This window comes from Ahaetulla prasina, chromosome 17, assembly GCF_028640845.1.
Source record: "Ahaetulla prasina isolate Xishuangbanna chromosome 17, ASM2864084v1, whole genome shotgun sequence".
In the NCBI taxonomy this organism is placed as follows: domain Eukaryota; kingdom Metazoa; phylum Chordata; class Lepidosauria; order Squamata; family Colubridae; genus Ahaetulla; species Ahaetulla prasina.
The window spans coordinates 9,527,073-9,546,324 of NC_080555.1; the positions used below are offsets into that span (position 1 = coordinate 9,527,073).

Consider the following 19,252-nt stretch of genomic DNA (forward strand, 5'->3'; position numbering starts at 1 on the left):
CGTTGCGGATTGGAGGAGAGGCCTCCATAGGCAAGATAGGGTGTCCGAGCGCGGTGAAACGGCGTTTTTCCCCCGCCCTCCGAGCTCTTTTTTCTTGTCCGCCTCCAGAAGGTTCCTCGGCGGTTTCTGCTTCGCCTCGCCGGGAAGATGCTGGGCCAGCGCCCCGTCCTCGTTCTCAGTGAGTCTGGGGGAAGGTGGGCTTGGGGGGGGGCAGATCCCCGAGTGACCCCCCTCATATCTTTCCCCTCAACTTTCCCCTCAGAATATCCTATTTTGGGGGTCCTTTCGCCCCTTATGTGCGCCCTTCGCTCGGCCCAACCCCAATTGCATGCGGGGAAAATCCATTTTCCCTCATCACGGTCAAATTTCCTCAGAAAGCCCCCCCCCAAAAGGCAGCCCCCCCCTCCCCAAATACCCCAGCTTTGTTTCTTGGGGATCCCTCCCTCCCTTTGGACAGAAATCCTCTACCCTCATTCTTAAGGACAGGTAGCTATGGGCTAGAGAGGAGCGTCGACATTGTCAAATGAAGAGGGGAAAAAAATACCGAAAAAGGGAATTCAATAAGGTAGTCCTCGACTTACGACCACGGTGGTTGCTAAGCGAGGCAGTTGCTACAGAGTGAATTTTGCCCCATTTTACCTCCTTTCTTGCCACGGTTGTTAAGCGGATCGCTGCGGCCTGATAAGTTAGTGAGACGGTTGTTAAGTGTGAATCTGGCGTCCCCATGGATTTTTTGGCCTGTCAGAAGGCGATGACGGTCATAAAGTGTGAATGGTCGTAAAGTGTGACCCAAGCATCTGAATTCTGATCACATGATTGTGGGGAAAGCGACAGAGGTCATAAGTGCGAAACATGGTCATAAGTCCCTTTTTTCAGCGCAGTTGTAGCTTTGAATGGTCACTAAATGAACTGTTGTAAGCCGAGGACTAGAGGTAGACTGAAAAAAGTGACTTGGCACCATGTTACACACTTATGGCCGTTGCAGCATCCTCTGGTCAGAATTTGGATGCTTTGACAGCTGGTTCATATTTATGACGGTCGCAGTGTCCCGGGGTCACATGATCCCCTTTTGCAACTTTCTGACAAGCAAAGTAAATGAGGAAGCCAGATTCTATGTGAACCATTTAACAGATGCAGTGATTTGCTTAACAACTATTTGTTTATTTTATTTATTATTTTGATTTATATTCTCCCGAAGGACTCAGGGCAGTTTACAGCCGAATAAAAAACAAAAATACAAAAATTAAAACAGTATTAAAAAACTGATTCAATTTGGCTAGAAATGATTAAAACTCTAATAAAACTCTAATAAAAGCCCCCATTAAAACTATTAGGCCAGCCCTGCGCGATGAAACAGAAATGTCTTGAGCTCGCGACGAAAGGTCCGGAGGTCAGGGAGTCGACGTATCCCTGGAGGTAGGTCTTTCCAGAGGGCAGGAGCCCCCACAGAGAAGGCCCTCCCCCTGGGGGTCGCCAGTCGACATTGTCTGACCAACGGCACTCTGAAAAGACCCTCCCTATGGGAGCGCACTGGTCGATGGGAAGCAATCGGTGGCAGCAGGCAGTCCCGTAAATAACCCGGTCCTATGCCATGGAGTGCTTTAAAGGTAGTAACCAGCACCTTGAATTGCACCCGGAAGACCACCGGCAACCAGTGCAGTTTGTGCAGGAGAGGTGTTACATGGGAGCCTCGAGTTGCTCCCTCTACTACTACTCTACTATGGCAAGAAATGTAAAATGGGACCAAAATCATTTAACAGTGGTCTCAGCCACAGAAATTTGGAGCTCATAAGCTAACTCGTAAGTTGAGGACTACCTATAAATGATTGACCAGGGCTGGGTATGAAGCTTCTATGGGACTGGTCTCAACAGTCTTGGAGGTCTTCTAGCCCAGGCAGGAATTCTCAAACCATCCGAATGACTGTCCAACATTAGCTTGAAAACCTCCAGTCATGGAGCACTCCAGAGGTAGTCCTCAAGTTACAACAGTTCATTTAGTGACTGTCCAAAGTTATGACGACACTGAAAAAATGACTTATGACTGTTTTTCACCCTTAACGACCGTTGCAACATTCCCATGGTCACATGATTAAAATTCAGATTTTAATTGGTAATTGACCCATAGTTAGACGGTTGCAGTGTCTGAGGGTCACGCGATTCCCTTTTGCGACCTTTCACAAGCCAAGTCAATGGGGAAGGCAGATTCACTTAAACAACCATGTTAACTAACTTTAACAACTGCAGTGATTCACTTACCAGCTGTGGCCAGGGCGGTCGTAAAAGAGGGCAAAATTCATTTAACAACCGAGAAACATAAATTTTGGGCTCAATTGTGGTTGTAAGTCAAGGGCTACCAGTATCTGTATTCCAATGCTTAATAGCTCTCCTAATTAGGAAATTCCTTCTTATTTTGAATTTGAATCTCTTTCTGCAAAGCTTCCACCTGTTGCTTCTTGTCATATCTAATCAAGGAGAGAAGCAACTTAGAACTAAGGAGAAATTTCCTGACAGTTAGAACAATCAATAAATGGAACAACTTGCCTGCAGAAGTTATGAATGCTCCAACACTGGAAATTTTTAAGAAAATGTTCGATAACCATTTGTCTGAAATAGTACAGGGTTTCCTGCCTGGGCAGGGGGTTGGATTAGAAGACCTCCAAGGTCCCTTCCAACTCTGTTATTATGTTATGTTATATCCTTGGGCTTTATGGAGAATAAATCCACACCCTTTTGCTTGGTTGCCAGGAGGAGGATTGTTTGGGATCAGTCTTTGTGAAAATGTTGTGCTGGCTTTGCACACTGGGCTGTCACCTTATTCTTGAATTTTCTGAGTCTACTCGGTGAACTCTTTCAGCTTGTCAGTCAACATGACAAGATCTTGCCTTTTCTCTCCTTCATGAACCAAGGGTGGCAGATTGTGTGAACACATCCACCTTGTTAATTTTACTGGAAGTGATTTGATTTTGTTGTTCAGCCAGGCAACCAAATTTCCATAGCTGCCCATCTCAACCAATAACTCTGAGGGGCTTAGAGTTCCATAACTCATCCTCTGGAAATTATTGGGATGCAGAGGAACCATAGACTTAATGAAGAAATACAGGGGTGTCCCACCATCAGAAGAGACTTGACGTACTACAAGGGAAGAACAATAAGAGTTAGGGCTTGGGAAATGAGGAGCCTTAAGCAAGGTGCAAATTGTAAAGGGACAACTGTGAGTCCCTTCCCAAAGTGTCCTGGAATTGTAATCTGCAAAGCTGCAGCCTGGAGACAGTTATTTAATTGAATGTTTTTACTGAATAAGTAAAAGGAACGCAGGTAGTCTTTGAGTTACAACCACAATTGAGCCCAACATTTCTGTGGCTGTGAGACAATTGTTAAGTGATGTTTGCCCCATTTTACAACCTTTCTTGCCACAGTTGTTAAGTGAATCACTGAAGTTATTAAATTAGTAGTATGGATGTTAAGTGAATGTCTCCCCGTTGATTTTACTGATCAAAAGGTCAAAAAAGGTGTTCACACGATGGGGGCACTGCAACTGTCATAAATATTATGACCTTTAAAGCGCTCCATGGCTTAGGGCCTGGGTACTTACGGGACCGCCTGCTGTTACCACACGCCTCCCACCGACCCGTACGCTCCCACAGAGAGGGACTTCTCAGGGTGCCGTCCGCCAAACAATGTCGGCTGGCGGCCCCCAGGGGAAGGGCTTTCTCCGTGGGGGCTCCCACACTCTGGAACGAGCTTCCCCCGGGTTTACGCCAAATACCTGACCTTCGGACATTTCGTCGCGAACTCAAGACTCATCTTTTTATCCGTGCGGGGCTGGCTTAAATTGGGATTTTAATGTTATATTTATTAATTTTAAACAGGGTTTTAGTATGGTAAATTTTAATCACTGGGCTAATTTAAATAAGTTTTTTAAATCGTATTTTAAACTTGTATATTGTATTGTCGGTTTTATTATGCCTGTACACCGCCCTGAGTCCTTCGGGAGAAGGGCGGTATAAAAATCAAATCAAATCAAATAAATAAATAAATAAATATGAACCAGTTGTCAGGCATCTGACTTTTGATCATATATTTGGGGGATGCTGCAATAGTTGGAAGTATGAAAAATGGTAATTAGCTGCTTTTTTCAGTGCCATTGTAACTTCCAATGGGCACTTAATGAATGGTTGTAAGTTGGGCTACCAGTACACGCATTGAATATTGTTAGGTTTTCTGGCTTTGCAACATAGGGAACCCTAAACCATCCAGTAGCAGTTAAGCTACCACAGTTAAGCTACCCCCAAAATAATCAGAATAAAAGCTAAGCCAATTTAATATGTTGGGTAATTGCAGCTTCTAAATGATGGCCTTCCAGATGAGATACAGTAATTTGAATGTTTGAGCATGAAGCTATTTTCCTTTTCTCTTTTCATCTTAGGTCAAAACACAAAACGTGAATCTGGAAGAAAAGTCCAGACTGGAAATATTAATGCTGCTAAGGTATGGATTCCAGGAAAATGTATGAAAGAGAAATAGAGTGTAGTGTGTCCATTTACCATCAAGGTTCCACAGAGTATGGGAGTTCGTTTGAGGATATATATATATGTGTGTGTGTGTGTGTGTGTTATTGTTCAAAGCTGCATGTCTATAGAGGAAATCCTAGTCTAAATCTTGGATATTCTGGCATAATAGATGTAGCAGTGAGCTTGGCAAAACAAAAAAGCTACCTTTGTCAACCAAGAAGTTTAGAGAGAGGCTCTTTAATATTTTTTTTAAAAATTGTGTAGTTTTTGAAAGTATGCTTTGTAGCATTTATTGTGACTGTCAATGGGTTTTTGCCCTGACCTCACCATAAGAAATTCACAGTTGCTCAGTAGGTTATATATAACACAGTTGTAATTATGAAATTTCAATTGCTCTGCTTGTAAATGTATACCTGCCTTATCCTACTTGCCCTGTAAAATGTTTCTAGGATCCCTCTGGATTTTGTTTCAGCCAAATTAAAGTTTGATAGAATCTCAACAACAGCTGTTCTGGTTGCAAAACAAAGTCTGAACTTTATTTTGTGATTCATCTCACTTTAAAAGCAAATTATTTTGAGGGAAAGTTAACCTTCCCCCCCCCCACCCCAGATAAATAGAGATTCAGCTGTTATGGCTTAACTTTTCTAACCATTATACAGAAACTCAAACAGAGGGTAGATTGCAAGTTCATTGTTGAATAAACATAATTTCTTATACTCTCCTCCTTTTAGACTATTGCTGATATTATCAGAACCTGCCTAGGACCAAGGGCAATGATGAAGGTGAGGAGTATTATTAGTATTATTATTGCTTCATTTACAGGTACTCTTTAAGACCAAAATTTTCATTGCTAAGCAGAACAGTTAAATGAGCCATGCCTGAATTTACAACCTTTTTTGCAGTGATTGTTAAGTGAAACACTGCAGTTAAGGATTTCACACCGTTGTTAAGCAAACCTGGCTTCCCCCATTGCCTTCGCTTGTCAGAAGCCAGCTGGGAAGTTTGCAAACGGTAATCACATGATCCCGGGATGTTGCCACCATAGTAAATGCATTTGCCCAAATTTTGATCATGTGGCTGTGGGGATGCTGCAGCGGTGTGAGGAACAGCCATATTATTTTTTTCAGTGCTGTTGTAACTTTTAATAATCGCTCAACGAATGGTTGTAAGTCAAGGACTTCCTTTGAAATTCACAAGAGATAACCTGCATAAACTTGTGTTGCATTTTGTGGATACTAACAAGATTTTTTCCTATGAATCACCCGTACAGATGCTGTTGGACCCCATGGGTGGAATCGTCATGACAAACGATGGCAATGCTATTCTTAGAGAAGTAAGTCACATTAGTAACAACATCCGATGCTTGTCCATGTGGCAGGCATAATTTGAAATGTGGTTTTCCAATATTTCATTACAGAATCTTAGCTAAAGATGGTGTGTGCGTGTGTCAGAATTTCATGTTGCCAAGGTGTCCCAGAAGTTCATTTTTCTTGACTGGCTAAAATGGTTATCCCATATTTTTCGGCGTATAAGACGCACCTTAGTTTTGGGGGAGGAAAATAAGAAAAAGCTGATTGGCAGGTGGATTGGCCTCCTGGAATACCCCCAATCAGCTGTTCCCAGAGGTGAATTTTAGCAACAGGTTCCTTGGTTGTGAGCTCTGTGCCTTGCTTTTTCTTTTTTTTTTTTTTTTTTTTTTTTTTTTTTTTTTTTTTGCTTTTTTTTTCTGCCTCTGAAACTTCTGAAACTCAGTTTCAGAAAAAACTGTTATTTCTGCCTCTGAAAGCCTCCGAAGCAGAGCTTCAAAAAAAACCCCTCTGAAGCTCTGTTTGGGGGCTTCTTTTCTGAAGCTCCGTTTGGAGGCTTCTTTTCTGAAGCTTCGTTTCTGATGCTTTTTTCAACCTCTGAAACCTTCGTCTGAGAAGCTGGGCAGGGCTACATTCGGAGTATAAGACGCACCCAGATTTTCACCCTCTTTTTGGGGGGGAAAAGATGTGTCTTATACTTCGAAAAATACGGTACTTTCTAGATGCAGAAATATGCGTGAAACACAAATTGTAAGCTCCAGATGCTGTTTCTTGCCTTGCACTCCACTCTGTTGCAGGCTGGGGAATTTCTGAGAGTTGAAGTTCAAGTGCCCACGGTTGAGAAACATTGCCTCCAGAATGTTAACTGCTTGCATCTCTCCTTCCTTACAGATTCAAGTACAGCATCCAGCTGCCAAATCCATGATAGAAATCAGCCGTACTCAGGATGAAGAAGTGGGCGATGGGACCACATCTGTGATTATTCTCGGTAGGATGTGCGATTGTGGATAAGAAATATGCAAGTACCTTGGATCGCAAGATATATTTTGGGTGTTGTATAAGGCCACATAAAGTCAAATTATTGAGATACATTTAGTACTGTTAAAAAACCTAAAGGAGGGATCTCGGCATGACAAGTGAGGAAAATCCACTTGCTTCCCAGTGGAGTGTCTCAAAAGTTAAAAGTTGCTGTTTGGCCTCCCTAAATACTGGTTTTCCCTCATCCCACTTCCAGCCACTGTGTGCTTGTGAGCCAGTCACACTTTCTCAGCCCAGCATTTTTTTTTTTAAAAAAAAGAGAAAACACCTGTCGAGCCCAGCTCCGGCTCAACACATGATGCTACAGGGATCTGGATCATGGGAGCAAACCCTAATCTTTGAGGACTTGTTCAAGGGATCTGCGTTTGGGAAGCATGGGAAGGGAATCATCACACTGGCGGCCAGGATAGAGGGAGATGAGGGCTGGGTGTCACAAAGAACTGCTTTAGTTCCGGGATTTGGCAAATGACGTGGCAGCTGAGGCTGTCAGACGAGGAGGGAGAGAGCGGCTGGGCGTCCAATCAACGGAGCAGTTCAGCCATAGGGCAGAGCATGAGTGGCTGTTTAAAGAGCTGAGAGGCAGAAGCTCTCAGCACTGACTTTATACAGAGAGACCTCGACTATTACTGAAACCCGGTTTGTAGTAAACCCAATAAACGAAGTCACTATTGGAAAAAACCAAGTTGGCTTGTTTCTTCCCATGGCGTCTGACACAACTGTGGCTGAGCTAGCCGAGAACACCATTGAAACCATTTTGAGCTCCTGAATGGAAAATAGAATAGAAATGAAATATATAATGAAATATAAACGGAAAACCGATCCTTTTAATATACTTGGAACTGGAAAAATTAAGAAAGGATAATTACGTGCCAACTTTCTGCAGTGCAGCTGTTCTCTATCAAAACTTTGTTTGAGTGCCTCCATTCTACTGTTAGGTCATCTGATAGGTAGATAGGTAAGCATGTGGTACATAGCATCCTAAAAGCTCTGCCAGGCACTAACAACTTCGCATATGTCCCCATAACCAATTCACAGCCCTAAATACATCTCCTGTTAGGATCTGGAATTCGGAAGCGTTATTAGTATGGATATTGTCATTGGGGTATGGAAAAGGCTCAAGGATTTATTTATTTTTTTATTTATTTATCATATTTGTATACCGCCCTATCTCCCTAGGGACTCAGGGCGGTAAACAGGCAAATAAAAAGGTACATATAAATACAGAATAAAATATCAATTAAAAAACTTATTCTACACAGCCAAATAGTTAAAAAAGAACAATATAAATAATAAAACCCATTAAAACCCGTATAAATTTAAAATCTAATCCAGTCCTGCGCAGATGAATAGATATGTTTTAAGCTCGCGGCGGAAGGTTCGGAGGTCCGGAAGTTGACGAAGTCCTGGGGGGAGTTCGTTCCAGAGGGTGGGAGCCCCCACAGAGAAGGCCCTTCCCCTGGGTGTTGCCAGACGACACTGCCTAGCTGACGGCACCCTGAGGAGTCCCTCTCTGTGAGAGTGCATGGGTCGGTGAGAGGTATTCGGTAGCAGCAGGCGGTCCCGTAAATAACCCGGCCCTATGCCATGGAGCGCTTTAAAGGTGGTTACCAGAACCTTGAAGGATGGGCCACCTTAAAGACATGTGAACTTCAGTTCCCAGAATTGACTGACTAGGGAGTTCTGGGAATTGAAGTTCACGTGTCTGAACGTAGTCAACCTTGAGAAACACGGCAGGGATGCTCCTGTTCACAAGTGGCTTCAAGTTAGTGGCGCGGTGGTCACGGTCTCTTCTTCCCCCTTAGCTGGAGAAATGCTGTCGGTGGCAGAACATTTCCTAGAGCAGCAGATGCACCCCACGGTAATCATCAGCGCCTACCGAAAGGCCCTGGATGACATGATCAGCGCTCTGAAGAAAATCAGGTGAGCAGAAGGGGGGAGGCAATGTGGGGGAGGCAGAGAACTTGGGGGTCTGCATTTCTGAGCATTGGAAGGAGCATTTCTCCAGGTAGGGAGAAAGTGACTTGTGTCGATGTATTGTGACTAGAAGTCGTCCTCGGCTTGCAACAGTTCATTTAGCGACCGTTCAAAGTTACAGCGTCGCTGAAAAAAAGGGACTTGGGACCATTTTTCACACGACTGTTGCAGTGTCCCCATGGTCATGTGATCAAAATTCAGACACTTGGCAGCTGTCTCACATTTATGACCATTGCAGTGTCCCGGGGTCAGGTGATCACATTTTGTGACCTGACAAGCAAAGTCAGTGGGGAAGCCAGATTCACTTAACAGATGCAGTGATTCACTTAACAACTGTGGCAAGACAAATCCTAAAATGGGGCAAAACTCGCTTAATAAATGTTTCTCTTAGCAATATAAATTTTGGGCTCAACTGGGTCATAGGTCGAGGACTACCTATAGTTAACCATGCATCATACAGATAGTCATCAACTTAAAACCATGAGACGACTTCCGGTGTCCAGCGGCAACGGTCATCTGGAGGCTTCTCCTGCCTCCAGTGCCCGAATCCGGCCGCCGCCGAGGCCCCCAGGGGCCAGGTGTTCCGAAAAGGACACCTGCCGCACGGACGGCTCGCCAGGGGTCTCCCAGCCGACATACAGGACTGTGGGGACCGATGCTGGCGCGTCCTAGGCTCGGCGGGGTTTGGAGGCCACGGGCCACGGCCATTACTTTGGTCGTCGCCTGGGCCGCTGTGCCCGGTGACACCGGGGCTTTGGATTTATAACTGCAGCAGCCTGGTGGTGAACAGGGAACGGAGAAGAATTGAGGAATGGAGAAGGGAAGGGGATATCGGTAAACGCGAGTGGAGTGCTCCGGAGTGCGGGGGGGTTTTTCTCCCCTGCGGCTGGAAGGAGCACGAGTCATTCTGGAGAGGAGAACTTAAAATAAGAAGATTACGGTTTTGTGGAGCTCTGGAGAAGAGGTGATGGAGAAATTTAGGAGGGAGGTTTGAGGCCCCTCCTCTGAGAACAGTGGTGCCGTCCAGCTTCCGCCTTCACTATGAGAATCTTGATGACATCACTTCCCTTCGGCTTCCTGGTTGACTAACTGTACTCTGGACTCGTTGCTCCTGTGAGTGCCCCCTGGTGGATCCGGAGGAAATTACAAGGATACTGTGCTTGCCTGAGGATTTTGAATTTTTTTTTTCAAATGGCAAAAGGTCAGAGACCAACTGCTGGAGAGATGGAGAATTCTGGAAAAGTTATCCAATATGGACAAGAAACTGGATGATTTGCAAAGAGGCCAAACGGAAATAAGAGCAGAAATTGTGACTATCCAAAAGGATTTAAAGGATACTCAACAAGTCTCAGCAGAAAACAAGCAGAAAGTGGAAGGTCTGGAGGGTGAGATGCGGGCAGTGCAGAAAAGAGAGGAGACGACAGGCAATGCTGTGCTTGACCACAGATGGATAAAATGTCTTATTTCCTTAGGTTTCAAAATTTGGAAGAAGTGGACCAAGAAGATTTGAGAGATGTTGTGACTAAATTGTTGGGAGAATTTCTTGGGAGAGGTGTTGATTTCATGAATTGGGATGTGGATCGAGTTTATAGAGTTAATTCACAATATGCACGCATGCAGTTCCCAGAGAGGTTCATGTCAAATTTGTGAGAAGAGAGACGAGAGATGAAATTCTTAGAAAACATAGGAGTGGGGCACTGATTTACAGGGGCAGGGAGATAGCCATTCTGAGGCAGATTCCCAGACAGGTACGTGAAATGAGAAAGAAATATTACTTTTTGTCAAGCAAATTGTACCAGAAGGGAGTGGGCTTCAGATGGCTGATGCCAGAGGGATTGATGATTTTCCGGGAGGGCATTACGAAAAAAATTAGTACAATTGCGGAGGCTACGGCCTACGTGGAGGAACACAAAGCCCTCCTGGAATCAGATGACCCAGGAATTGAAGAAGGGGAGGTTATAGACCATGGGGCGGAGGCGGCTGCCGCTGTTGCGGCCCTGGAGTTGGGTCAGGCTGAACCCAGAGTTCTGAGGTCCAAAACTAGGAAGCGATAAAGATATTTGGTATTGTGTTGGTTTTCCTTATTCTCTTTTGTACGATATTCTGTTTATTCTTGACCCTTCTTTATTGCGTATCTAAGATTTGTAAACTTAGCTACTTCGTGTCACCTGCTTGCCATATGGCTGTTGTATGTGTTAAAAAATTTGAGTAAAATTCTTATCATGGATAAGAAAAATGAAAATTTACCATACCTGATATGTATTTGTATAAACCTTTTTTGACCAATAAAAACTTTTTGAACAAAAAAAAGAAAAAAAAGAAAACCATAATAGCACCTTTCCATTACTGTTGTTAAATGAGGTGCCCATGTGATCGCCTTGCTCAGTGACTGCTGTACACTTGTTCTTAGCCAAAAGCAGTGGAGGGATTCAAATTTTTTTACTACCGGTTCTGTGGGCGTGGCTTGGTGGGCGTGGCAGGGGAAGGATACTGTAAAATCTCCATTCTCACCCGATCAGCTGGGACTCAGGAGGCAGAGAATAGATGAGGGCAAGGCCAGTCAGAGGTGACTTTTCAATTGTATTAGATAAAACCAAGAGGGATGGATTCGATATAAATCCCCTTTCCATCTTCGTAAATAAAACTATTCTACAAATCAAAATTATTTTAAAATGAAATCAGGCCAGCTAAAAAGATTAGCCTGCCTTTCTTTAACCTGCTTTCCTTTGGATTGGATGAACTCCCATGACCATTATTCCCAAGCACCCTGTGTTAGTCACCAGGTGTGATAGAATTCCTGTAAAGATGAATGGATTCTATAATGGCTCAATTGTGCTAGACTCCCTCCAAAATGCCTTTATGACCCAATTTTGAAGTTCTGATAGCTATACACACAAGTACAGTAAAATATCTTCACAATCCCCAAGGCACGTCACAACTTTTGAGTACCCCTAATGTTTGGAAATTGAACGTTGGAAAAATTTGACACGCCCTGAGCACATATACACCATGGTCATGTGATTACATTTTGAGTGCTTGGCAACCAACTCACCTTTACAGCTGTCCGTAGCATCTCATGGTCACCCGATTGTGATTTTTGACATTTTTTGCCAGTTTCCAGCACTTCCAATTTCCGGCAAAAAACACCCATTAGAAAAAATGGATTTGGTTTTAATAACACCACTTTAGCTTAACAACTGCCAGGAAAAAAGTGAATAAAATCAAGTATGATCGTGTGATAACCCGTTTAATGACTGCAACAACTTAATTTTGGGCTCAATTACGCTCATAAGTCAAGGACAGCCTGTATGTAAGTAAAGGACCCTAAAAATTGAAAGGTCAGCAAACATAATGGAGAGTTCCTTTGTCCTTGGCTATTGGGAAAGATGCTTTTAGTCTTGGATGGGCTTCTGGATAACGGGCTTCATGCTTGGTTTTTTGCAGCACTGCCGTTGACGTCAGCAACCGCGAGGCCATGCTTAAAATCATCAACAGCGCCATCAGCACCAAGGCTATAAACCGCTGGTCAGATCTGGCCTGCAGCATTGCCCTGGATGCGGTCAAAACAGTGGAGTTGGAAGAGAATGGCAGGAAGGAAATTGACATCAAGAAGTATGCTAAAGTAGAAAAGGTAGAAAGAAAAAGTCTGTCTTGTCCCACCCCCACTCCGACGAACGAGTCAAGGAAGTCCATTACAAACTTGGCAATGAAGCCTCTGCAGCTTGCCAAGTTCCTTCGAGGTTTATCAGGGCAGGCAGGAGTCCAAGTTGTGACTTCAGCGATAGGGTCCAATATCAGCAAACTAGCTAAGACTTTGCTTGACTCGAATGCCAAAAGCAGGTCCTTTATATGGGCTGTGGGGTGTGGCTCCATGACTCAGCATTTATCCAGGCCTGCCCCACCCTCCCTTCTGCTGGCGTCGCCTCTCAGATCTCTGGAAGCGAGGGTCCTCCCATGCTGAATTGTCTTCAGCTGGATCTGCTGTCAGCGTCTGGGAAATGGAGGGGTCAGAGGGAGTAGGCCCGGGTAATTACACCCCCTGGCTGGCTTCCTGCTCTGAAGGCTGAGCCAAAGGAACACACGTTGTATGAGTGAGGTTTATTGGGCTTCTCCTTTCACTCCTTGAATCCTCTCCAGGCATGGGGCCAGGGCTGGGGGCTGGAGTCATGACAGGCCGTTCATCTTCATTATCGGACTCTGAGTCTGATAAAACGCCCGGTTGGAGACACAACAAAGTCCTTTTTTTTTTAGCTGGGGTTGAGGTTCTGAAGGCCTGGAGGAGAGAAATTCGGAGAATCAACACTTGATACTACCTTGTGTTGTGGAAATAAGATCACATGTACATACATGTTGGTTTTTTTTTAGTAATCCCAGTTTTATAGACACGATTCCTGGGATCTTCATCTTTGCAAGATTCACACAGCAAGTTAGGAAAAAGTCTAGTAACTTGGAGAAGCCATAGTAGAATACTTTGACTAATAGACCAAGGCCCAAACTTAACGCAGTACAAGGCTCCGTGTTGTTGTTATTTTGAGAAGATCTTTGAGGAAGGAGAGCTCTGAAAAAGCTGCTCTCTTCACTTGTGACTTAATTGCTTGTCTGTCCTAAAATGAACATTTTGACCGGTGGGTGTTTCTGAAGAAAAAAAACAATACCTTTGCCGTTTCTTCTTGGGTTCTTTTTCAAAACAATGGTCAAAAATGACTTTCTGATCCAGAGAACTTGGCTCACTTAGTTGCTTCTTTAAAAGAATGCTCAGGAGCTTCTACATATGCAGTTGGAAGGCCTAAATGATCATCTTTTGTTAAAGGAAGGGCCTATAGATCAGAAGTTTCCAACCTTGGCCACTTTAAGACTTGTGGACTTCAACTCCCAGAATTCCCCAGCCAGCTTTGCTGGCTGGGGAATTCTGGGAGTTGAAGTCCACAAGTCTTAAAGTGGCCAAGATTGGAGACCTCTGCTATAGATGGTTGTGTCTTTACCCATGTATGTGTCCCTGAGGGATGATTAGCATAGAAGCAGATCCCCGTGGCGCTTGCTACGCGATCTGAATAGCCTCTTTGTCGCCTTCAGATTCCTGGTGGTTTTATTGAGGATTCCTGTGTCCTGCCTGGGGTCATGATTAATAAAGATATCACTCATTCTCGGATGCGCCGCACCATCAAGAACCCCCGGATCGTTTTGCTGGACTGTTCGCTGGAATTCAAGAAGGGGGAGAGCCAGGTCTGTCAGCTGCTGAAGCTTCTCGCCTCTTCTTGAACTGAGAAAATGTTTGCGCGGAGGGAGTGGGAGGAGCGAAACAGGGTTTTCAAGCACCTTCCACATATTGACGAAGACTTGTGGGACTCATTCCTGAACCAATAACTCTGAATATTCAGAGATTTTGGCCCGACTTATAGATACTCTGCATCTCATACAATTAGTTTTATTTATAGCCCACTTCTACTTTTATAAGCAACTTAAGACAATACTCCTTCCTTCTATTTTCATCACAACAGCCCTGTCGGGTGGGTTGGGACTGAAGTGACTGACAGGCCAAAAGTTACTCAGCTGGCTTTCCTGCCTAAGGCAGGACTAGAACTCACCTGGTGATTGGCTCAAAGTCACCCAGTTGGCTTTCATGTCTAAGGCGGGAGTAGAACTCAACGTCTCCTGGTGATTGGCCCAAAGTCATCCAGCTTTCATGCCTAAGGCGGGACTGGAACTCACCTCAGTCCTGCAATAGGAAGGAACACTAGATAGATGAAAAAATGGGAGCTGTTTAAACACATTTGTATATTGATCAAGTACTGTACAGCTGTGAACTCACCCAGAAGCATTTGCCTCCTTTCCTGCAGACTGATATTGAAATAACCCGCGAGGAAGACTTTGCTCGCATCCTACAGATGGAAGAGGAATTTGTTCAGCAGATGTGCGATCATTTGATCAAAGTTAAGCCTGACCTCATCATCACGGAGAAAGGCATCTCCGGTAAAGCACACGTCAATAAGGCGCTTGGTAGTTCTCTGTTTATTTCCCTGTTGGGAAGGGAGGCTATATAACCAGACTTCTATTTTTTTTAAAAAAAAACCTTTAGACCTGGCTCAACATTTCCTGATGAGAGCTAACATCACAGCAATCCGCCGGGTGAGGAAAACTGACAACAACCGGATTGCAAGGTGAGGATGCCTAACTCACTAAGTTCTATTAAACCACAGTAATTCCACGCACATCTGAACCTTCTCTCTGAATCTGCCACTAGTAGGAAAACATAAGGATGGGTAAAAGCAGCTACTGACAGAAAGCCGGCCCATGGAGCATGACTGACAATCCCCAAAGCCAGCCCTCCAGTGTCAGCTCAGCATTAGGGGAATCATCATCTTTTTCTTTTCTTTTTTTCCCCCCTGGCAGGGCTTGTGGCGCTCGTATTGTCAGCCGCACGGATGAGCTTCGCGAAGAGGATGTGGGGACCGGCGCTCGGCTCTTCGAAGTGAAGAAAATTGGAGACGAGTACTTTACTTTTATCACTGACTGCAAGGAACCCAAGGCCTGCACCATTTTGCTCCGGGGCGCCAGCAAAGAGATTCTAGCGGTGAGCAACCTGCAGGCATTCCTCCCCCATCCCTGAGAAAATTTGAGACAGGCAACCTAGGCTTTTAATTTTCCTTCTGAAGAAAATGGCCACACTCGGGTTGGTTTTCTTACTCTGATTTGCAATCGGCGCTGCTTGTGAGTGGCAGCTGTCTCTCGTACTTGAGCCACTGTTCAAGTGGAGGTTTTGGAGCATTTCAAGGGCTTGCAATGCTAGAGATACTAATGGAGGCCGTGCAGCCTCCTGGCCTTTCACACGGCTACAGGAAACCGTTGGGCAACATTACCATAAGAGGTGGGCCTGAATGTTTTTAACTGGTTTCTTTGGAGTGTTAAAGGATGAGAAGGAGAGCAGAAAAGAAATTGCCATTCTCATCTCTTTGAACCTCAAAAATCACAATTTGCGCTGATGTGTGGAAGGTGAATGTTGGAAACGAGGGTGACTTGGAACAATCGCTAAGGACCACCTGTAGTGGGGATCTGTTTCTGGAAGAACTGCACTGCTTGGTTGGCTACTGAGGCAGAGATGGCCCAGAGTGACTGGAGGGTGGGGGGCAGCTTTTATTCAGAACCGGGGGGAGGGATGCAGTGATTGCCAGACGCAGCCCCCCCCAATAATGACTCCTTTTGCTACCCACTTGTCACAAAAAAATTTTAGAGAGTAAAAAAATGCATTACTGAATTGCTCTCTGACTTTGACCTCAAGCAGTGATAGAATTCAATTTTTTTTACTACTGGTTCTGTGGGCTTGGTGGGCGTGGCAGGGGAAGGATACTGCAAAATCCCCATTCCCTCTCCATTCTGGGGCCAGCCAGAGGTGATATTTGCCGGTTCTCCGAACTACTCAAAATTTCCACTACCGGTTCTCCAGAATCTGTCAGAACTTGCTGGATTTCACCCCTGATCTCAAGGCTTCAACTTTTACACAGGCTGTTTTTCTCCTTCCCGCAGGAGGTGGAGCGTAACCTCCAGGATGCCATGCAGGTCTGTCGCAACGTCCTCGTTGACCCGCAGCTGGTGCCAGGCGGTGGCGCTTCCGAGATGGCCGTGGCCCACGCCTTAACCGAAAAGTCCAAAGTCATGACCGGGGTGGAACAGTGGCCCTATCGTGCTGTGGCCCAAGCTCTGGAAGTTATTCCCAGGACCCTCATTCAGAACTGTGGTGCTAGCACTATCCGTGCCCTCACTTCCTTGCGGGTGAGAACTGCCTCTGATCTCCAGCAATGCGAATTGTTTATGTTGCACTCTTTGCTCTTTCTTTCTGGAAAGGTCCTTGTGATCATTGGGTGGAGAGGAGTGTTGTGGCCACTGCACGGATAATGGCAGAGGGGGAAAAGAAGGGCAAGGCATGATCTGTAGGAGATGACGAAGCACGTTGTTAGTCATGAGTCCCTGCGTGCCCATCTAAGTCCAGCCCATCTTGAATGCCTCTTCCACACATTTCCCTTGACTGTTAGTTGGTCAGATTCTTGTCCAGCTCATTTCCCTTGACCGTTAGTAGCTCAGATTCTTGTACAGTGCTTAAGCTTGCAATAAATCTTCATACTCACTTGAACTGCCCGAATCTCCACGTTACCTTTCTAAACAATTGTGGAAAATTTCTGACAAACAAGCAAGAGGTGGACAGGTGTCTGACCCCTTTGAAGTCATCGGGTGGTGGAGGTGAAAGATGGAGGGGTGAGCTTCTTGGTTTGGGGGTGCTTAACTCCATTTCTTGCTCGCAGGCCAAACACACTCAAGAAGGCAGCCAGACCTGGGGTGTCAATGGAGAGACTGGCGCCTTGGCTGACATGAAGGACTTGGGCATCTGGGAGCCCCTCTCTGTCAAGTTGCAGACCTACAAGACGGCTGTCGAGGTGAGAAGAAAGCATCCATGGCCCAAGATCTCCCTGACCATTGGCAGGAGCCTTGTTGCGATGAAATCTCTCAGACTGCTTGAGTTGATGTTCTCGCGTGTCTGTCCCCCGTCTGCCTTCTAGCCAGGTTGAATGTGGGGATAGGGATTTTGGGGGGTTATTGTCGTCTTGATAAGAGTGGCACAACAGCCTAGAGGTGCAGCTCTCACCTCACAATCGGGAGGCTGTGAGTTTGATCCTTAGGTAGAGGCAGATATTTCTCTCTCTGGACACCATGAGAATACTGTATTTTTCAGAGTATAAGATGCACATTAGTTTTTGGGGAGGAAAACAAGGGGGGGGGAATTCTGCCTCTGCCTACCAGCATCGGTCGGTATTCATCTGGCTAGCGTCCTTGCAGCAAATAGCCCGGTCAACTTCAGCACATTATCTCAGCCTGAATCAACACGAGCAGCTGATTGGCGGCTGGATCCGGAATACCCCAAATCAGCTATTCCAGGCTGCAGGAATTGCCACAGACCATCGCCGTCTCCGTGCCTCACACTTTTGGCCTCCGAATGCTCCGTTTTAGACTCATTCCAGGCTGCAGGGATCGCTACGGCACATTGCTGCCTCCTCACGTCACGTTTTTGGCTTCTGCATGTTGCGTTTTCGGGCGGTTCCAGGTGGCGGGGATCGCCATCGCCGATCCCTGCTGTCCTGGAACCGTCCAAAAATGCGATGTGGTGGCCAAAATCACAAGGTATGGAGGTGACAGTGTGCTGTGGTAATCCCTGCAGCCTGGAACAGAACAGCGTGCGGAGGCTGAAAACGTGATGCGCAGAGGCCGAAAACAGCCAAAGGTGGGGGCCAGCAGGTGGCCGGGGCTACATTCGGTGTATAAGACGCACCCAAATTTTCACCCTCTTGGTGGGGGGGGGGGAAGTGCATCTTATAGGGGCCAGGATAGCTCAGGCTGTTAGAAGCCTGTTATTAGAACACAGCAGCCTGCAATTACTGCAGGTTCAAGCCCGGCCCAAGGTTGACTCAGCCTTCCATCCTTTATAAGGTAGGTAAAATGAGGACCCAGATTGTTGGGGGGGCAATAAGTTGACTTTGTAAATATACAAATAGAATGAGACTATTGCCTTATACACTGTAAGCCGCCCTGAGTCTTCGGAGAAGGGCGGGATATAAATTCAAATAAATAATAAATAAATAAAATAAATAATACTTCAAAAAGTACGGTATGTCTGCTGAATGTAACTCGACATTGGCGACAGGAAGGGCATCTGGCCAGTAAACACTCGGCTCCATTCAGTTGCCCAGACTCCAGCCCTCAAGGGATTATTATGGGGTCATTACAAGAAGATGATTGCCTTCTTTCTGATGTAACCATGCCTGCCTCCCTCCCTCCCTCCCCCAGACGGCTGTCCTCCTGCTGCGGATCGACGACATTGTTTCCGGCCACAAGAAGAAAGGCGACGATCAGAACAAGCAGCCGGGAGCTCCAAATGCAGCCCAAGAATAACAACTCCTTGGCGCAACAACAAACCTGGGACGATTAGAGGAGTCGGAAGAGTAGGAGCCCAGTCAACATTTCAAGAGACGTGGTTCTTCAACCCCTGGATTTCAAAGACGGTTGAAGCTCCAAGCATCAATTTGGTTTCTAGTTCTAGGTCACGGAGAGGAGGAGGAGGAGGAAGGCGGACCGGCGGCAGCCCTGCGTGTTAGCATGTTTCCCTCGAGGAAACACGCTTTATTTAAATGTACTCCGTAGCTGCTTGGTGGCTTTATTAATAAAAAAAAATGACACCCCTTCACGTTCATAGTTAACGTTTCTGGTTGCTTTGTCCTCTGTAACACTTAGCAAAGCTTGGCAGGCAGGTGGTCTATGAGCGCCCCAGCAGAGGGCCAGTTACTGGTCTGGCTGACAGGGAGTCCTCGACTTACAACAGTTTGTTTAGTGACCGTTCAAACTTAACAACGGCAGTGAAAAACAGGTGACTTATGACCA

General features: G+C 45.6%; 1 protein-coding gene and 1 long non-coding RNA gene across 2 annotated transcripts; one reads left to right on the forward strand and one right to left on the reverse strand.

Moving 5' to 3' along the window:
* The first annotated feature begins 62 nt into the window (after positions 1-62).
* CCT3 (chaperonin containing TCP1 subunit 3) lies at positions 63-19,067 on the forward strand. The gene is made up of 14 exons (XM_058160584.1): positions 63-178; positions 4,427-4,488; positions 5,243-5,293; positions 5,782-5,844; positions 6,710-6,806; positions 8,659-8,776; positions 12,275-12,461; positions 13,904-14,053; positions 14,668-14,800; positions 14,907-14,988; positions 15,221-15,401; positions 16,352-16,597; positions 17,125-17,256; positions 18,662-19,067. The coding sequence occupies exons 1-14, from the start codon at positions 148-150 to the stop codon at positions 18,764-18,766; spliced, it is 1,638 nt and encodes a 545-aa protein (XP_058016567.1). The 5' UTR covers positions 63-147; the 3' UTR covers positions 18,767-19,067.
* On the reverse strand, positions 12,468-14,702 carry LOC131186720 (uncharacterized). The gene is made up of 3 exons (XR_009152410.1): positions 14,640-14,702; positions 14,416-14,546; positions 12,468-13,103 (listed from the first exon to the last, which is right to left on the reverse strand). It is a non-coding gene; the product is annotated as an uncharacterized LOC131186720 (long non-coding RNA).
* Positions 19,068-19,252: the final 185 nt, after the last annotated feature.

Coding starts and splice junctions, on each gene's coding strand:
- CCT3 (XM_058160584.1), top strand. CDS start 148: ATGCTGGGCCAGCGCCCCGTCCTCGTTCTCA. Junction 179..4,426: donor GCGCCCCGTCCTCGTTCTCA/GTGAGTCTGGGG, acceptor TTTTCATCTTAG/GTCAAAACACAAAACGTGAA. Junction 14,054..14,667: donor TCAAGAAGGGGGAGAGCCAG/GTCTGTCAGCTG, acceptor CCTTTCCTGCAG/ACTGATATTGAAATAACCCG.